This window comes from Vicia villosa, linkage group LG3, assembly GCF_029867415.1.
Source record: "Vicia villosa cultivar HV-30 ecotype Madison, WI linkage group LG3, Vvil1.0, whole genome shotgun sequence".
In the NCBI taxonomy this organism is placed as follows: domain Eukaryota; kingdom Viridiplantae; phylum Streptophyta; class Magnoliopsida; order Fabales; family Fabaceae; genus Vicia; species Vicia villosa.
The window spans coordinates 38,883,726-38,904,013 of record NC_081182.1 but is presented as its reverse complement, the minus strand read 5'-3'; the positions used below and the strand labels follow the sequence as shown (position 1 = coordinate 38,904,013).

The following is a 20,288-nucleotide window of genomic DNA, read 5'->3' as shown; positions in this document are numbered from 1 at the left end:
TAGTTTAGCCAATGGAATTTTTATTTTGAAATTAAAAATAAAATTAAAACCCCTCTCATATTCCTTCATGATTGTTGGGAATATGCTTATTGATATTTTTGCTAAGAAAATAGGAATCAAAGGAATATACCGCATACATAAGAATATTTTTTCCCATAAAATAAAATATTAGTATCTTTATAATCAAAGATACATAAAAGAAAAAGGAAGAGAGGAGAGAAAAATTCAATAAAGAATCAAGAACCAAACAAGAATCGACATCATGGATCTGGGTACGTTTTGTTATTGTTCGATAGAAATTCATAGAGTTATGAAAGTCTTAATATTAAGATGCAAATAGAATTTAAACTAACACATATCACATTTCAATTGTGTTTGTTTTGAAGTTTTTAATTCTTCTTTACAACTAAAGGGTTAAATTTTATTAACAAGAGAATAATGATATATATATATATATACTCCCTCCGTCCCAAATTATAAGAGAAATTTATTTTTTAGATTCATTGAATAATTAATGTATCTGGTCAATATATAGACCAGATACATTAATAATTTAATGAATCAAAAAAGTGGTTTTCTCTTATAATTTGGGACAGAGGGAATATATATATATATATATATATATATATATATATATATATATATATATATATATATATATATATATATATATATATATATATATATATATATATATATATATATATATATATATATATATATATATGAAAGAAATGGAACATACAATTTATTGAATGATAGTATTCTAGAAGAGATTCATTAAATATATAAATATAGAATATAGATTATAAGAACTTATTATAACTAGATAATAACACAACTCGTTATTCAATTCTCAATCTAGATTTCATTAATTGATGTAGAAACTAAAGGGCATAAAAGATTTATTCAATGAATAATACTACTTAATTTTTCAACTTAAAAGTTTGGTTTATGTCTTCAGCAATTGCTTCAGCATCCTTTCTGACTCCAAACAAACCTTTTCTTGCAAGTCCAGCACAATACAATCCATGATCTCCCTTCCAATGTTTTGGGAAAGGATTTTTAGGAAACCCTTTTTCATTAAGAGCATATTTATAATCCTTAAAAAAAAAATCAAGTAGTTTATAAATACAAAAAGTTTGAGAAAATAAAGAATAAAATTCAAAAAAGAAAAAACAAAATTGTACCTTTAGCCATTCATTAGCTACACTTTTATAACCGGTAGCAAAAATAATTGCATCAAACTCTTTCTCCATATTGTTTTCAAATATAACATTCTTCTTCATAATTTTCTTTATACCTGCAGGAACAACCTTTATAGCTCCTTCCTTAATTTTTTCAATGGTTCCAACATCAATAACGGCAGATTTTCCAGTAGTGTTTTTTAGATACAAAGGTCCTTCTTTAGGACGATAAATCCCATATTTGGACAGATCGCCATATTTGAATTTCGCTTGAAGTGTAATGATTGTATCCACTATATAAACAGGAACATATTGCACCAAGCGCATCCCTAAACGAATCATATTTCTCGTGAAGACATGAAGCTACACAAAAAATTCATTAAACTATTAATATTATGACAACATACGTTAAACTATTATTGGACCTAAGTTGCGTGAAAAAAGTAAATAAAGAAATATCTCTACCGGATTTCGAATAACAATGGAAGTGTTAGCACCCCAGTTATGGAGATCATATGCAATCTCCATTCCTGAGTTACCACACCCAACAACCAAAACATCTTTTGATTTATATTTTGAACCAGATTTGTAGTTCTTAGAGTGTACCACCTCTCCTTCAAATTGTCCTAATCCAGAGACATTAGGAATAAAACCTTCACTATTTTCACCAGAGGCAATCACAAGAAACTTTGCGCCGTAAACTTCTAATGTACCTTCGATGGTGTTTTTTGCTTCAATAACCCATTTGTTTCTAACTTCATCATACTTAGCAGACTCAACGACACGATAATAACGAGGTCTTATGTCAAAATGATCGACATATTTATCTATGTATTGAAGAAATTGGTCTTTGGTTAGGTATGTTGGGCTAGAGGATGGATGTGGCATGAGAGGTAAAGAGCAAAACTCACTAGCTAAATGGAGGTTTAAACGATCATAAGCATTTTTTCTCCAAAGAGAAGCATTGCACTCCTCTTTTTCAAGTATGACGTGAGAAATAGAGTTTTGGCTTAGTAAAGCTGAAATTGCTAGGCCAGAAGGACCACCACCAACAATTACAACAGTGAATTCTTGCATATTGTTGTTAGTAATCTAGGATCTAGGATCTAAGTATCTTCAATGTTTTTATTCAACTAGAACTTGTAGAATTTATAAGCACGTATGGAAGGATAAGAACATGTTTTGATGTATCGGTACATGAATGTAAAAATAAAAAATTTGTTCATAATATTTTGGTTTGACCGTGTATTCAGATAATTACTATATGTTTTTTCTTTTCAAAACTTTCTATATGAAAAACGTGTATATTCATGTTTTTCTCTCTCTCAATGCAGTGTATTCTACATCTTTAAAATGGTAATTAATGTGATAAGATTACAATGTTCATTCATCTACATTTCTATACATGGTAAAATCATATTGAACATATTCAATGATTCCAGTGTTTTCAAATCTGAATTGAACCGGTTAGACCGGAAACTGAATGGTTCATTAGTTAGATTAATGAAACGGTGAATTTCTTAAATTAAAAGATTGATCTTTATATGTATATCTTTAATTCATCCAAATGATATATATTTTTTGGTGGAGTAAAAACAATCAAATTTTTTTTGAAAGAAACAAAAAAATGCTTCTCCTCCCCAACTTAAACTTTTAGAGTTGAATATATTTTGAAGTATTCATATATCTTATTTTAAAAAAATTTATAGTCATAAAATTATATTAAAAAATTTATTTTATAAATATTTTTATTTTTAATTTGTATAAATCAGAGTCATGCGGATCAACAAATAACTCATTGATCCGATCAATAATCCAGTAATCCAATGATTTGATTAAATTTATGCTGGTCAGAATTCTAAAACATCGAATTATACTGAAAATGTTTTGTGTGAAATATGTATTAAAAATACAATACTCTAAAAATAATATCAATTTTACTATTAACTTTAGTGTAATTTATCGTTTGATACGTCAGTCAAAATTACATTTTAAAATTATTTAGAAATATTCATGCATATTTTTCACTACTCGTAAATATGTTCTTTTTTTTTTTTTTCAAATTATACATATTATTCATTTTATAAATTAAAATTTGTTTACTCAAAATATTCTTTTAATTTAACTATTTAACTTAAATGAAATATACAAGTATTCATGCAATGTTCAAATTATATTGACTACTTATTGTTACTGCGAAAATTAAATTGATGGAAAATATATGTATTAAAAAAACAATACTCTAAAAATAATATCAAGTTTATTATTAATTTTAGTGTAATTTATCGTTTTTCATGTCAGTCAAAATTACATTTTAAAATTATTTAGACTGCATATTTTTCATTACTCTTAATTATGTTCTTTTTTTTCTTTTCAAATTATACATATTATTCAATTTATAAATTAAATTGATGGGAAATATATGTTGATATTATAACTGAAATAGTTTCCAGTCACACTGACCAATTGATATTGTTCGAGTAAACTTGCATTAAAATATGATATACATATTTGTAATTTTTTTTTGAATAACTAATTTTTTTTTAAAAAATTTAAAAATAACCAACATTTTAAATTAATTACACAAATAGCCACTTTTTTGCTAAAAAAGTACGTTGTCGTCAGAGGGGGTGGCGACAACACTTACCTTTCAATGGTGTCGCCAATGGGCCTGGTGAAGATGTTCAGAAAATGAGTGTTGTCGCCAACCCCCTGGCGACAACACCTCCTATATATTTTTTTCAAATTTCTTTATATAATTGTTTTTACCTATTATTCATTACTATTTTGTGCATTATATTTTTTTCTTTAATATGTTAGTTAGAAAAATAATATAAATAAATAAAACAATAACTTATATTAAAATAAAAAACAAGTAATTTATATTAAAATAAAAAAGTACAATATATTAATCATAAGAATAAAATTTCTAATGAACTAGCGCAGACCCTAATACGATCCCCACGTTAGAAAAATAATATAAATAAATAAAACAATAACTTATATTAAAATAAAAAAACAAGTAATTTATATTAAAATAAAAAAGTACAATATATTAATCATAAGAATAAAATTTCTAATGAACTAGCGCAGACCCTAGTACGATCCGCACGCAGGATGTCTAATAACTCGTTTAGACGGTTCACGAGTTGGTAGTGCTCCCCTATTCCTACGACGCCCCTTTAAATTTGGTTCCTCTTGTGTTTGGGTCGACGGTCCTTCAATGCATTCCGGGTCTACAAAATCTGTCAGCCGTCTTTGACCTCTAGAATTCTCGCTATAGGAAAGACGGGTGCCAGTGGCGTCGTCAAAGCTTTGTCTTGGCGGTACAAAATTTCTCCTGGTGAGTGCGGCCTCGAAGTTTGGTCTTTGATAGTTGGTGGTGGAATCGGGTTGGTTAAAATACAATGGTTGTGGTGGTGCGTTGAAGTTCGACGGTTGGTTGTGGTACTATGATGTTTGTTGGTCGATTGAGTTGTATTGGGGGTATTCTTCCTGTATGCCTATGTCAGGGGTAAGTGGTGGTGATCTGGAAGAGCCCGCCACATTGAGATCTTAGAAGCGTAGGTGGTGGGGTTGAGTTTGTGGTTGAGTTTGAAATTCTTGTCGTTGGCGGTATTGTTGGAATTGTTCTTGTTGTTGTTGGTAATTTATTGGTTGTTGTTGTGGGTAATATTGTTGTTGGTGATTTTGTTGGAAATTTGGTGGAGGTTGTTGTTGGAAATTTGGTGGTGGTTGTTGTCGTTGGAAATTATGTTGTTGTTGTTTTTGTTGGAAAATTTGTGGTTGTTGTTGTTGGAAATACTGTTGTTGTGCTCGTGGGTCGGCCAAATAGAAAGGGTCAGACACAAACGTTTCAGGATTTGTGACCGTTCTGTACCAGTTGACATATTCAGCCGTTGGTTTCATTTCGGTCAGCGCAACAGGAAATTGTAGGACAGTGGTGAAACGACGAGCCCATATTTTACGGAACTCTTTAGCGTATGTCTTCCAATTTTTATGCCAAGGTTCCAAACACTCAAGGGCGTCGGGGACATTTTGATGCATGCCAAATTGGAGCATCACGTGGTCACTTTGGTGCATCTCCACAGTGGTGAACCATATGATAGGTGATTTTGCTATCCAAACAGTCGCCTCTGCTGGCTCGGGTACATGGCTCAATCCCAAGTATGGGCTCCAAATAAACTGCAACGTACAAAAAAATTAATTACCAATTATAGAAAATGATTTATTTTACAAATATATTTAGATAATGAAAAGTTTTAGTGGTATTACATCTTGGGGTCGAAGTCGATCCAGGAGTTGACGGTAAAAAATTATTTTGCTTACAGGCGTTTTGAAGTAATCCAACCCAGTTGCATTAAACCTAAACACATCCAAAAATAGAAATCAATATAGTTACGATTAGTAATAGAAAAAAATACACTAAATGAAATAAGATCATTAAATTACCGTGACGTGTAAGGGAAGACGTATACATGCGGGTTTTCAGGGGCTAATACTAGCATTCTCCACCATCGCCATGCTTGTAGCAAGAATGCACATCCATAAAATGTACAACTATCACTTTTTGCATTTTTGCATAAGGAACTGTAGAGGTAAGCCAACACCGCAGAACCCCAACTATATGTCTTGATTGCATCAATGTCCTCAAGCAAAGACAAGTAAAAAAAATTACACTATTCCCCGTGCCTTCGGGAAATAGAAACTTACCAAATAATAACATAATGTACATTCTAGCTTTACGTATTTTATCTTATTCGCTAGAAAACTGATCCAACACAACTGCGTCATAACGTGCTTTAAGGGCCGATAGTTTAATACCTTGGCCCCTACCTTTTTCTTGGCCCTCACCCTTAATTAAATCTACACCTAACATTTGCTCGCATAGAGCATTGGGCTGTTGGACATTTTCAAACACTGCTTTTCCATTTGTTGAGAGACCCAATAACATGTACATATCCTCTAGCGTGACGGTACATTCACCCGTTGGAAGGTGAAAAGTATGAGTCTCAAGCCTCCAACGCTCACACAATGCTAATATAAATTTAGTATCTATTGAAGTATGTACTAAATTCATTACGTTACCGAATCCCGCACGATCAATATAAGACACAATCCAAGGGTCGGGAGCATCTATCGATTTTGTACGGGTCTGAAATCTAGTGAAATCCTATAAAAAAAATTATTGAATTGATTAAACTTAAACTTAATAAATAAATAATTGAATTGTGTAAACTTAAACTTACGTATTCGACAATGTTTGAAATTGTTCCTCGGTGTTCTTGACCCATAGTTAGAAGAGACATGTTTGCGGGAGTTACAGACTATTTGCTCTGATGAATATTGTGGGGTGATGATGAAAATGAACAAGAATGTGCACCTATTTATAACCAAGATGATACAATAGAAACATATAAATAAAATTGACAAGACTATTGCATGCAACTTTGGTTTTCGTTCACTATGCAAGTCGCCACCCCCACTGGCGACAACACTACATTTTCCATTGATGTCGGTACCACTGTCAACCTCGCATCACCGATTCATCTTCATATTAGAAATTTGAAAAACTAATTCTTTTAATGTGATGATATTTAAAAATGAAGTACAATGCTTGAAATGTTTCAAAAATGAGTTAGATGTCACGGATTAAAGATGATTTATAGATTTCAGTCTTGAAAGGGGAGCTCAGGTTTAAAATGTTCTCGCAAAATTGGAAGGTGTCATGTAAATACTGAACGAAGTACCACTTGACCAATATGAACGTGGTCTCATGTATGAGTACCAGTATGCTGTGAATTTCATTAGCTCTTGCAATTGTCGCTTGAGGTCAAACAACGCTTTAAGTTTGGGGAAGTTTGATAAGTGATTTTAACACGTATAATTACCGTTGAATTTAGTCATCTTTGCTTTATTTTGTCAAGCGTTTCATTGCTTTCTCCTTCATTTTATGCGTTGGTTGTGTGTTTTATTGTTTTTAGGCTCAGATGAATAACTCGGGACAAATCAATGCAAAACTCAGAGTTTTGGAGGAAATTTAAAAATCATGCTTTAGAGGCCTGACACGGGTGGCCGTATCATTTGACACGGACCGTGTTAGGAGGAAGGCTTGGGACAAGTTTAAAAAGATGGAAATGCAGTGGTGCAACACGGGTGGCCGTGTCACCTGACATGAGATGTGTTGCACGCCCTGGGACTAGAAAAGAAAAATAAATAGACATAGACCCGACACGGGTGCCTGTGTTGCCATTCACGACTCGTCATCGCCTGCGACGTTGATTTTAGTATTTTTATGAATTAGTTCAGTACTGGGTCTGCGATATTGTTTTTGGTATTTCCAACAGACTTAAGTGAATGTGTGTTATTTAAATGAGTTTTGAAGAAGAATTAGGGGACTTATTGGCGGAGAGAAGAATACAGGATTGAAGATTGGAGAAAATAAGTGTTGGGAGAGAAGAAGGTTTTCATGAACGGAAGCGATTCAAGATCAACTTTCATCTCAATTATTGTAATTGTCTCTATTTTACATGTTGTTTTCTTTGAACAATATGAGTAGCTAAAGTCCTCATTGCTAGCGGGTGTCCCTGATTTGATCTTGTAAACTACTTTGATTTCGAATTTCTTTAATTTAATATTTTCATATGCAATTTAAAAGTACAAGGTTTATAAAGCTTTCTTTGTCGGACAAACGAGGATTGATATATGGTTAACAATTAGTTGGACCGCTGTTGTTAGGGTTTTTGTACGATTAGACTATAGTAGATATCGCCTAGGAATAGGGATACCCTATAGTTACTGGTTAATTCTTGACTAAACAAATGCTTGAATTTATCACTAGTCTCGAAGGACATTGGGATTATGATTGAATATTCAAAGGCTTCCTGCTGAGGAATTAGGGGAAAATAACCTAAAGATCTGGTAATTAGTATTTTGAACTTGTTGAAGAAATCTGTACTCAAGGTTGTTATAGGGACAATTATACACCTCACCCTAGCATGTTCCTCATATCTGTTAAAAATCCACTTTTATATTTTGCTTTATTTTACGTATTCCTAATTACCAATATCCAAACAAAACCCCCCCAATTTAAGTTTTTGTTTAATTGAACCACGTATTAAGCTCTATACTGATATGCAGTCCTTAAGATCGACATTCGGGGAATTTTCCCTTTATTACTACAAAGGAAAAATAGTACACTTGCTATTTTACCGATCAACAACTATCATCATCTAAACTAAGTATTTTCCACAAATAACACTAAATCTCCACTTCTTTCTAGCCAACATATAACAACAGATTTTAAATGGATACTCACATTTTCCACTATACATGTCGTCTCTTTTAAACTTCCTTATAGGAGGATGGTATTTCTCGCTTCTTTCGCACAATATTATTGCGAAAGTGTTTCTTCTTGTCGTACCATTATCCAATCATCCTATTACCACATCAAAACCAAGGTTAGTTGCATTCCTACGAATTCAAGTGAGCATGATTTCACGATCATCAAACTCTTGCTTGTTATTAAAGTCACCACTGACATCTACCTCCTTTGCGCTACCCCTTCAACATTCAGAGAAACATCGACTAAAAAAACTAATTCTCTTGAGATATTATTGGGGTTCTCCATACCTATTTGTAAATAATAACATAAATAACACAAAATCACAAGACTGCTAAAAAAACAACACAGACATGTTCCCTAGATGTACCTACGGAATGTGTTCATCTTCAACACGTTTCGTAGATGTATCTCCAGATGTAATGTTATATTTTTTTTACGTATCTAGATTAAGGTCGCGGTTTATTTTTCGCCTCAGTTCTAAACTATGGCCAGATTGTAAAACCACGGTTCTTATTTAATGTATAGTATACGGTTTGGTTACCTAGGTCTTGCCACGGTTTGTTTCTGACCACCAATTAAAACTGCGGCTAAGTTTTGTACGTTTTACACCATTAATCTTGCCACAGTTTATTCTTGTGCCATGGCATAAAAATGTCATTTTAGATCAATATAAATTTCCAACAAGACCGCAGATTTTTGTAGACATTGATTAAAATCTAATTATACAAGCAAATTAAACATGAACGTCAAGAAAAAATATTCATTAAGAAATAAGTCTACATCAAGTGACGTTACCGACTAATAAGGTCGCTAAAATATAGATAAGCTACTTTTGATGACATTCTTAAACGAAACCAAATTTCTCTCTCTCTCGAGAGTCATCCCAAATTCAAAACGAAAGTTCTAAGAGCTAGATAATATAAAACACAACTATACTATTAATTAAACTCATGCATCATAATTTCTTCTTGATCATCTCCTTGTTCTTCTTCCACATCTTCACGACAAGCTTCTTCCACATCTTCATGATCACAAGCTTCTTCCATATCTTCATTACAAGCTTCTTCGTCTCCATTCTGCAAGGAATATGATTCCAAACATACTATAAGTATTTAATACAAACATGTCTTTAATAGGTAATGATAAGATAATATGTCTCAACATGATACTATAAGTATTTACACAAACATGTCTCAACAGATCCCACTCGATTTGAGAGGAGCAGAAACAATACTATAGTGCCCAAGCATGATAGTTTATTTTCATCTCTCCACCCTAGGTACTTCAGTTTTATATTACGGTTACAAGAAATTCAAACGAAGGATGAATGTAATTTCAGCCTTCATCAAAGTAACCTACTATTAATATACTTTACTCTCTACTGTAACACCCCATATTTTCCATTATTTAATTTAATTCAAATTTAAATTAATTAATTGGATTATTTGGCATTTTATTAGATTATTGGGAGAAATTATGAAATAACGGTATTGGACCAGTGCCGTGTTTAGTAAAAGGGAGGTGTTAGTTGTGAGGCCTTTACTAAAATTGGGTTTTATTTTTATAAAACAAAGAAATAAGAGAAAAGAGGACAATAGAAGCAAAAAGAGGAGAAGAGCAAGAACGTGAAGGAGTAAGAGGAAGAAGAGAATAGCATTCAAAGGCAAATTGATAAGGTAAGGGGTGACATTCCATTTAGCCTATATTATTAGTTTAGATATGATAGAACTGATTTTGTGTATTGTTCATAGCAATTGAATATTTTAGATTTTGGGATTTTTGGGGTTTTGGAAGTTTTAGAATGGTTTGAGGAAATTGATGAAATTGGATGAATGATGAACATGTTTGATGTTGAATGACTCATAAATGTGTTAGAAAGGTGTTAGGATATGTGAATTGGTGTTGTTTTGATGCTATACTCGTTTTGGTGCGGTTGGGTTTGAGTTGGGGGAAGAGGAAGAGGAAGTGCTGCAGAAAAGGGATTTTTCTGCTACAACAGTAATGTAACCGGTTACATGAGGTAGGTAACCGATTACATGGTCCATTCGTGAACAAAAAATGCATTTTTTCATGATGTAACCAGTTACATCATTTAGGCAACCGGTTACCACTGAGCGTTTTTGAAAAATAAAATTTTCTGCCAGCGATGTAACCGATTACATCATATAGGTAACCGGTTACCACTAAATAATTTTGAAAAACACCTTATTTTCTAAAATTCATAAAGTAAAATAGCAGAAACATAAACACACGTCCAAATGGACAAAGGGAAAATAACGGAAACATAAACACACGTTCAAATGGACAAAGGGAAAATAGCAGAAACATAAACATACGTCCAAATCGACAAAGGGAAAATAGCGGAAACATAAACATGATGAATGATAAAATGAAGCATAAAGAGAGAAATATAAAGAGCAATATAATAAAGTGTGAAGTTTTTGCTGCGTTAGGGTTTTTGAGAGGAACAAATGATTGAGAGCGCATGAGAGGAAGAAGAAAGTTTAGAGGAAAGATTATAGGAAAGGGCACCTCTTGTTGTTTCAATTTTTTTCCCTTTTTTTAATTTTTAAAAAAATGAGATAAGAAAATAATCACTAGAGAGAAATTCTGGCTGGATATATTCTTTTGGGTTTCGACCACAGTTTCAAATGAAAATTATAAGGCTGCGATTTTTCTTTGCGGCGTAAAATATCTACAGTCACTTAACCATGCCAATTGAGGTAAAGGCCACAGTTTCACACTCTGAATTCAATGTTTTAAAACATATTTCTACAATTTGAAAACCCTGGAAAAAGCATGTATGTGACCACAATTTCTGAGCTGTGGAAAAATTTAGCGTGGCCGTAGGCCAAAAATGTTGTAGTGATGTGAGCAATGCAACATATAAAGATGAATGTTTACCTGCAATTCCATCTTCTCTTGTTCCCTTTGATATGTTGCACCAAAAAATTGGAGTTTTAAAGTGATAAATCATATTGATGAAGTAAGGTTTTTAGGTCGTGGAGGTGAGTGTTGAAGAAGAAAACCAACAATGGGGGAGTGATCTTGCTGGTTCAAACTATATCAGATAGTGTCGTAGGTAGAATCTATGGAAAATTCTGGCGCTTAGCCATTCCGTAGATGTACCTACAGAAAAATCTTTGAACTGAATTAATTTGAAGTTTTCTCAATGTTCACTCGTTTAAAATGCTTCTGTATATGCACCTCCAGAAAAAAACCAAATTTTGTCAAAAAAATGTGCTTCCTAATATGCATCTACGATAACAGAGGACAGAATTACAATTTTTCCTGATGTCTAAGAGTTTTAAGGGGTGCATTGAATTTTTCTCAATTTATGGTCAAACTTTACATACATTCCAGGATTACGACAACTGTCGCCCGTGTAGAAAAATAATATATTTTTTCATCAATTATGCCAACATTATTTTTTCAATTCATATATTAGTCAAATTAGCATTTCTTTTAATTATTATAAAGTGTCTAATAAAAAATTAACTTTAAAATATTTTTAATTACTGTAATTTAAATTTTTAACAATAATTTATAATATAAAACATTTTGTCATATTTAATCATTTATAGTAATTATCAAATTTTAGAATTTTTAAAATAAGAAAATTTAAATATGAATTTTTAAAATTTTAAAAGATAATGATTAAAGTAATAAAAATCTGAAATTAAATTTTGAATTTCTTTTTTTTTCCAAGTATTCTAATCATATTTTCAAAATAATATAATCTTTCAAAATATGTATTAATTTAAAGGGAAATGCTAACTACTCCATCCGTCCCAAAATAAGTGTCGTATTTGATAAAATTATTTGTCTCAAAATAAGTGTCGCTTTAAGTTTCCAATGCAATTTTAATTTTTATCTTCCAATTATGTCCTCTAATTAATACTCTTAATTTATTATTCTCTCACTTTACATTTATGATCATTCAAATACACCAATAATAAACAGGGATAGTTTTGTAAAAACACTATTCTCTCTTTCATTTATCACATTTTCTTAATCTGTGTGAAATGACCAACTATGATATATATTATGGGACGGAGGGAGTAGTGTCTTTGGGGCACTTTTAAGTGATTAAAGTGGTAAGTTTTTTTAAAAATGCGTGTATTCAATGTCTTGAAAATGCATTGAAAATTAAAATATTAACTTTTATAAAGAATATTTTCTTTATTTAATATGCTTAAAGAGTGACCTGAGGGTCTTTATTAGAAAGACCCTAATTTAAAAAATAGAGTAAAACTATATGCATAATAATTTGTTAGAGACTAAAACATGACATTTTTTATAGAGAACAACAATAGAAATTGATAATTTAGAGGGACAAAAGATATATTTAACTCAAATAATTTTATATAAACTTATTTTTAAGTCTATGGATAAGCTCTTGAATGAATATAAGGAATAACATTCAACATAACAGTTTTAACATTTATCAGAGTTTGCATTTCTAGACAATTGTATTTTCAAGTTTATTTATTATAGGAAAACATACAAATTTGTTAATTAAAATTTTTTCCAAATTTTTAAATTAATTTTTGTTATTTTTATAAATACAAACTGTTGAAAATATTTGATTATTATGCAAAAATGTAATAATTAATTTGAAAAATGCTAACGAGTGCTCCAGTGGTACTTGTTAAGAGTTTAAAAAGATAAACAATACTTATATATAATATGTTAGAAATAAAAATAATTGACTTTTTAAGAAATAACAACATTGGTTTTATTGAAATTACTTATATTCAATGTATTCAACTTATTTCACATTAATACTAGATTTTTTTTTACACAGATTTTTACTTATTGAAAAATGTTAAAATCTATTGTAAAATTCTTACTTTCTTAGTATCTATCGTAAAATTCAAAAGTGATCATAGAATAAATTAAATGATCTAACGAATCAAATTACTAGATTGATTGAATAATAGAAAAGTTAAATCATGTTCAATTATCCATAATCAATTCAATATATAAGATAAATATGGATCACATAAAGATTCTCGTTCAAACTTTTCATTAGTTATCCAAAATATTAAGTAATTCATGATAATGAATGAACTAGGGATAGAGATTTCTCAAGATCTTTCTATGTTAATTAGAATGAGTTTATCCAAAGAAAATTTCTTCACCCACCTCCCAACCTTCTTATCCACCCCTGGTGAATTTACCACAATACCCCTTGTTTCGGAAGTTCATTTCCGAAACTGTACTTTTTTCTTAAAAAAGGTGTTTTCGGAAATGCATCTCCGAAAACGTGTTTTTTTTAATATAAAATATTGATTTCGGAGATGCATCTCCGAAATAAAGTTACTTTTTCAGAAAATGTGGTGTTTCGGAAGTTCATCTCCGAACGCACCCCCCTTGGGGAATTCGGAAATGAACTTCCGAAAATATGTCTGGACAGAAGAAAATGAAAAACAACAACAATTCGCTTTATTTAATCGAGTGAAGATTACAACGATAATATTACATATAATTAAAGTTACATATTGTTGATCACAGGTAGGTGGGGATGAGTCAACATTTTGATAACATCGTCCGCCGATCTTTGAAGTTTCGCGTCCAACTCGATCGGGCCTTTCGAAGAAAATCGGTCGAACGTTGTCCACAAAACCGCCAAATCTTCGTCGTTCTTGATCTCAAAAGGTGTGAACTTAATGCCTCCCTCGTCGTTAAGCGATGGCGAGCGGTACTCGAGCTTGACAACCTTTCGATTCTCGGGATAGTGCAAAAGCGTGTTGAGCGACGGTATCAACTCCGCAAACGGCGTGTCGCGCGAGAAGCGAAATTGGAACGGCATCGGGTAGCCGGTTTCAAAGTAGACGAATGCTAGGTGGGGGTAGGTTTGTGTCATTTGTGTTTTGTGGTGTGGAGAGGATGAAGAAGAGTGTGTATTTATAGACTTATTGGAGCATTGATGGCCTAACAAACCTTATCCTGCCTCAGGGGACATTTCGGAAATGAACTTCCGAAAATAGGAGGCAGACTAGCATATTTCGGAAGTTCATTTCCGAATTATGCAGAAACAGACATAAATTTTGCATTTTGTTGATTGCTTAGTGTGTTGTCTAAATTGAACATATGGAATTGACATTAACCATAAATTAGACAAGCAAGTCATAAAACATAATTATATTATAAATGTATTGAATCGGTCCGATTTTACATGATAAACAACAATACATACAAAAAATGATCCGGAACAAACTAAAATTCACCGAACCAATCGGTGGATCCTAAGTCCAAAATAGGCTCATTCTTCGACCGCTCTCTATTTTGCTCGCGCTCTTGGCTCATCATTTCTTCAAACTCCGCCATTCTTGAAACAAAAGGATCCGGCCAAGTCTCCGCCTCATTTGAACGATGTACGGTCCATTGACAACAAGTAGCCGGTATAGGACACCCCGGTTTCAAAAACACTTGGACGAAGTGCCGCGATCGTAGATACCCGATGCATATGATTCGGCCCGACGAGTCCAATGGCGGTCGACTATGAAGTGGAAAGAAAGTCTCACATAGTCCAAACCTCGTCAAATCGACGCATACAATATCATATGCACTTGCTATGAGATGACCCATATCGGGGAATGACATCCACTTCGAGACCGGAGCGATACCGGTAAGTGGTGGAACAAGTGAATCATGAATTTTTGCAAACTTTTCTTGATTTTCATATAGTCGGCCGTAGATGTCCCGATACGAAGTCAACTCCGCAAGAAGTTCCCGTCGGACTAAAGTGTGATTATTTTCCCCTTTACCGAGCAAACCCGCAACGGTTTGAAACTTGTAGCTTTCTATGCTCCCTTTAACGTGATCAACGGTTTGAAACTTGATTTTAGGACGAAAAATGGATGGAGATTGATTGGGTTTTGGAGAGGGTTTGGAAAAGTGTTGGAGAAAAATGATGAAATAGTGAAGGAGGGAAATTTGTATATGCAGAAATATTTTCGGAAATGAACTTCCGAAAATATTAACGGTTTTGACATTTTCGGAGGTTCATTTCCGAAGACAAAAAAAATTCAAAAAAAAAAAGCGCTTCGGAAGTTCATTTTCGAAACAGGGATAGTTTTGGTTTTTCGCTGGGGGTGACCCCCATAGGGAGGTGGCTAAAGAAATTTTCTTATCCAAAATATTGTTTTTTGAGTTAACATATTGACTTTATGTATGCAAGAATTGAAAGGGATTTATTCTCTTTTTTTTATTTTTATGTATGATGATGGTGAATATCAATTCCCTCGTGATACTTGCAAGTGTAACAGGGATAAATTAGTCTTGGTTATGTTTTGGATTGACTATGTAATTTTTTTTCATGCATTTGGTAATAATACTCAAGTATATTGTGTTTAAATTGTTGTGTGTTTGTTTAATTGTATGGTGTGTATGAAATAGTTTTAGAGATATTAAATTAGATCTAAAAAAATTGCTACAAGAATTGTAAATTATTAATGGTAATTAAAAAATTCACACTTTAGAAACGGAAATAGACACTGCATTTTTCATATGACATATTCTAATCGGTCTCAAATTTGATCGCAATGAAGAGAGAGATTAATTTAAAATCAGTCACGAAAATGGTCTCTGAATTCAGTCTCTCATATCTGTCTCTAAAATGGGTCTCTGAGTTCGATCACTAAATTCAATCTCTGAATTCAGTCTCAAGATAATAATTGGTCTCTAAAATGGTCGCTATGTACTAGCGACTAGGGTTTTCGCTACTGCACAATTTTGGTCGCGGATTTAGTCGTTGGTGAATTTAGTGACCGATTTTACAGATTTTCAGTCGCTGAGTGGGTCTCTAAAGGCACGATTTCCAGTAGTGATAAGAAATATCAAGTCTATGACAAACTTACTAGTTAGTTTTTTAACTAACTCTCCTAACTATTTTTAACCACCATTCTAACTAATTTTCTAAAGTAGTTATAATACATTTAGTATTCTCAAATACCCCACACACCCCAACCCATACGCACAAAGCTCATGGTTTGTGAGGGGAAAACTTCGAGCTTAAGTCAAAAATCTTAGAACAAGTTTATGCAGTCCCGGGTACATGTTGAGTAATTGAAGTTTGTGAGCTACAATCCTCTCACAAACAAAATAGATGTCTAATTTGATATGCTTGGCTCTAGCATAAAGGATTAGGTAAAAAGATAACAAAACAACATATAGGTGGTCCCAGAGAATTTCGGGTGTAAGATCATTGACATGTAGTCAAGTTAGGAGCGGTTCCAACCATAAGAGCTCAGATGTAATTTGAGCTAAAGGTCTATATTCTTCTTCAGGAATTAAGCGGGCTATCAATGATTGTTTCTTCGAGCTCCGTGAGATCAATTTGGAACCATAATACATGCATGATCCTGAGGTTGATCTCATATCATTAAGGTTACTATCCCTATTGGAATCATTATAGGCGTGAAAGTTAACTACTCTCCTTTCCTTTTAAATAAGGCTTGCATGTTTTTTCTCGCCACAAATCTCTCAAAAATGGTAGGTTGAGGGTTTCTTCTATGTTAATTATGGAATCATGTTTTACATGTTTAGTGATCAAGGAAGCTTTCAATAACATACTATTAAATATGATTTTGATGATGATAACTAACAACTAAAGTACAAGCATAACAAGTGGTAAAAACTGCTATTGAACCAAGCTACTAAACTAAGGTTTGATGATCACTGCAAAAATCCTGTAATGATGGCACCAAACTAAAATATATCTCAAGCCTCATCATCTAGAAGAATTTAAGCAAGTTCTTGTACAAATGAATTATTTGACATGTCTTGAAGCTTTAGAGTGTGAAAGTTCACATTATCGCGTCTGAGTGAACAATATGTTATAAAAGCATAAGGGCTTTTTATAAAATTATACGACTAATCACACAAACACACAAAAAAACAAATTTTAAAATATTTTTTCCCAAGAAAATATATCTAGAAATGTTTTATAGTAGTGCCAAATAAATTTGGACCTGTTAGAAAAGTTATGGACAAATTTTTATATTGGCCAACGATTGGCACTTATACCCAATCGATTGTGCTAGTAAAAAATTGTCCCATAAACATTTAGTACATTATCTTAATGAACTGTAACAGCTATATATCTTTTCTTTTTCCTTTTAAAACCTTATAAATGATTAATTTTTGGCGAATCAATCGATTGGTGCATGATGCCAACTGGTTGGCTCATCAATTCTGGCCCTAATTTTTTTCTTTTTTTGTGCCAACCTCTATCCTATAAATAGAGGTCATTTCCCTCATATTTTCACACTCATAATCATGAGCTCTCATATCTCACTCTTTACTCTCTTTCCAAAAAATATTTTCTCACTTTCTCTCACTTAGAACTTTAGTCGTAGTTCTTTCAAGAAATGACTTTTATTTAGTGAGGAATTTGTGTAATTTTGGAAGGGTAGTATAGTAAATTCAACAAGGAACGTTATTACTTTGGTTGAATGATTTATCCAATTAGTGATTGTGTTTTTGGGTTAAAAAATAAACCTTTCAAAAGTTTTGGTTTAGGGATTTAGTTACTAAGTCGCCAGTTCGGTTTGAAGGCTCAGCCCTTTCAAAAGTTTTCTTCATTTTGAGATCCGCTAGAAATAAAATCTCACATATGTTAATGGTCAGCAGTGTAAAACCTCGGTTCGGTTTGTAAGCTCAACCCGGTTAAAAGCTTACTAAAGTTGGAGATAAGCCCGATATAAAATCTCATAAGTTCGGGGTTAGCCCTTCAAAACCTTGGACCGTTTCGTGAGCTCAGTCTAGTTCAAAATCTCTTCTTGGTATAAGACAAGCCTATGTCAAATCTCTCTTTAGCTTTGGGACTAACCACTTGAAGTTGTTGTTTGGAGAGAAGACAAATCATTTCAATCCATCATTTGGAAGGAAGATAATCTGGTTCTCTCTTATGTTTGTTGTTTGATTAAAAGTTAGCCAAAAACTTCATTTTCCTTGTATAATGGGGATTGAGAGTCCAACCAACTAAAATCTCTAAATTTTTACTAGATACTCTCAAGATCAAATCTTGGGGACAAAACTAAGTCTTTTTGACTGAACCTGTATAAATCCTAATGTCTTCTCTTTTCCCTTAACTTTTACTTTCTACAATTTAAGTTTTCTTTGCTTAATTATAAAAGGTTGTTAAGAATATTTTTTAAATATGAAAATAAATGCAAGTGTTTTTCAAATAATTTTTTTTTCTGAAACACACAATTTACCACCTCTTGTTTATGAAGTCACATGTACAACAAATTTTATCAAATCCTAACTAATATTTAAAGAATAAATGTCTCAAGAGGAAGATGACTTCCAACATATTTGTTAGCAAGAGCTCTTTCTTAAACAGACCTCCACCATTTAATGGTTCTAGATTTTGAATATGAAAAGATAGATTCAGAATCTTTATTCAAAGTATTATAGTGAATTGTGGAAAACTATAATGAACAGTTCGTTTATCCCTACCCACCAAATAAATAGAGACATAATAGAGAAACCCGGTTCTCTTTGGACCGTAGAAGTAAAGAGGAAATTTGAAATAGATTTCAAAGCCAATAACTTTCTAGTCATGACTTTCAATGATAGTAAACTTCTTTATATCTATAATTGTAAAACCGCCAAACATGTGTGGAACCCGATGTTCAAACATGTGTGCTGCAACATCTGGTCTCTTATAACAAATAAATGTTATTGTAGTTTTGGTTCAAACTTATTCTATCCAAGATTCACTCTACAAAGATGGTCTATAAATTCATGGAGAAGAGTTAATTTGGATGTACTGGTGCAACATTTTGGACACGGTGCTTCAACATGTGTGCAGTGAAACATTTAGCCTTGACACCAAGCCATATGGATGTTGTTTGGTGCATAATTTCTAATTGGGATTTAATCAAGTTTATTGCAGTTAATTTAGTAATTTTTTATTTGTTTGATAGCTCGATATGTTCAAATCAGATTTAAATAGGAGTTTTAAATTTGAATTTTAAATATAATAAATCATAGCTTATTGTTGGAGAAAATTATGGAGAAGATCATATCCAATAGAATCAAATATTTTCTGGACTAAATAAATCAAATATCTAAAGGAGAAAAGCCCGGAAGCATTGCTATATAAGGAGGCACAAGTCTCACGTTTGAGACATGGATTATTTACGCAAGTTTTAGTATCTTTGTGCTAGGGTTTTGAGTCTTTTTAACTTGTACTCCATGCTAAAGCCAACATATGGATTAGTGTATAATCTTTGTATACACCACTTTATGTTTTAGTAACTTGGCATAGTTGTTGGTTTGTCTTACTTGAGTTGTAAATTCAGCATTAAATATGGTTGTTATTGAAGTTGATCACTTGGGATTAGTGATTGAGAAAAAGTGAGGTGAGTTCTCATATTTAGGGGGAAACCTAAATAGAAAGTCATTAGGATTAAGAAGAGGCATTGAACATCATGGGTTTGGTGTTCATAGAAGACTATGTGTACTAATTTGAAATAGTGAATTTCCTTTCTTGGATAGAGTGTCTTCCAAACATAGGTATTGTTTACACTGAACTAGGTGTCATACCCCAATTTTTTACTCTAAGATCATACATCATGTACATCCCAATCATTAATCAAGAGCTTCACATTGAAGTTCTGTTTTCAGTGTTTTGCTCGCTTCGTCTCTGAGAGGAACTATCAGGCACCTAATTCTGTTTAATTTGTTTTATACTAATCAAAATCCAAAAATATGCATTTTGTATCCTTTGTTTGTGTTTT

The 20,288-nt window shown here is 32.4% G+C and overlaps 1 protein-coding gene across 1 annotated transcript; it reads right to left on the bottom strand.

The window, feature by feature from the left end:
* Positions 1 to 926: 926 nt before the first annotated feature.
* LOC131655460 (probable indole-3-pyruvate monooxygenase YUCCA10) lies at positions 927 to 2,264 on the bottom strand. The gene is made up of 3 exons (XM_058925328.1): positions 1,653 to 2,264; positions 1,191 to 1,550; positions 927 to 1,103 (listed from the first exon to the last, which is right to left on the bottom strand). The coding sequence occupies exons 1-3, from the start codon at positions 2,262 to 2,264 to the stop codon at positions 927 to 929; spliced, it is 1,149 nt and encodes a 382-aa protein (XP_058781311.1).
* Between the last annotated feature and the right edge of the window lie 18,024 nt (positions 2,265 to 20,288).

Coding starts and splice junctions, on each gene's coding strand:
- LOC131655460 (XM_058925328.1), bottom strand. CDS start 2,264: ATGCAAGAATTCACTGTTGTAATTGTTGGTGGTGGTCCTTCTGGCCTA. Junction 1,551..1,652: donor CCATTGTTATTCGAAATCCG/GTAGAGATATTT, acceptor TTTTTTGTGTAG/CTTCATGTCTTCACGAGAAA. Junction 1,104..1,190: donor TAGCTAATGAATGGCTAAAG/GTACAATTTTGT, acceptor TTTTTTTTTAAG/GATTATAAATATGCTCTTAA.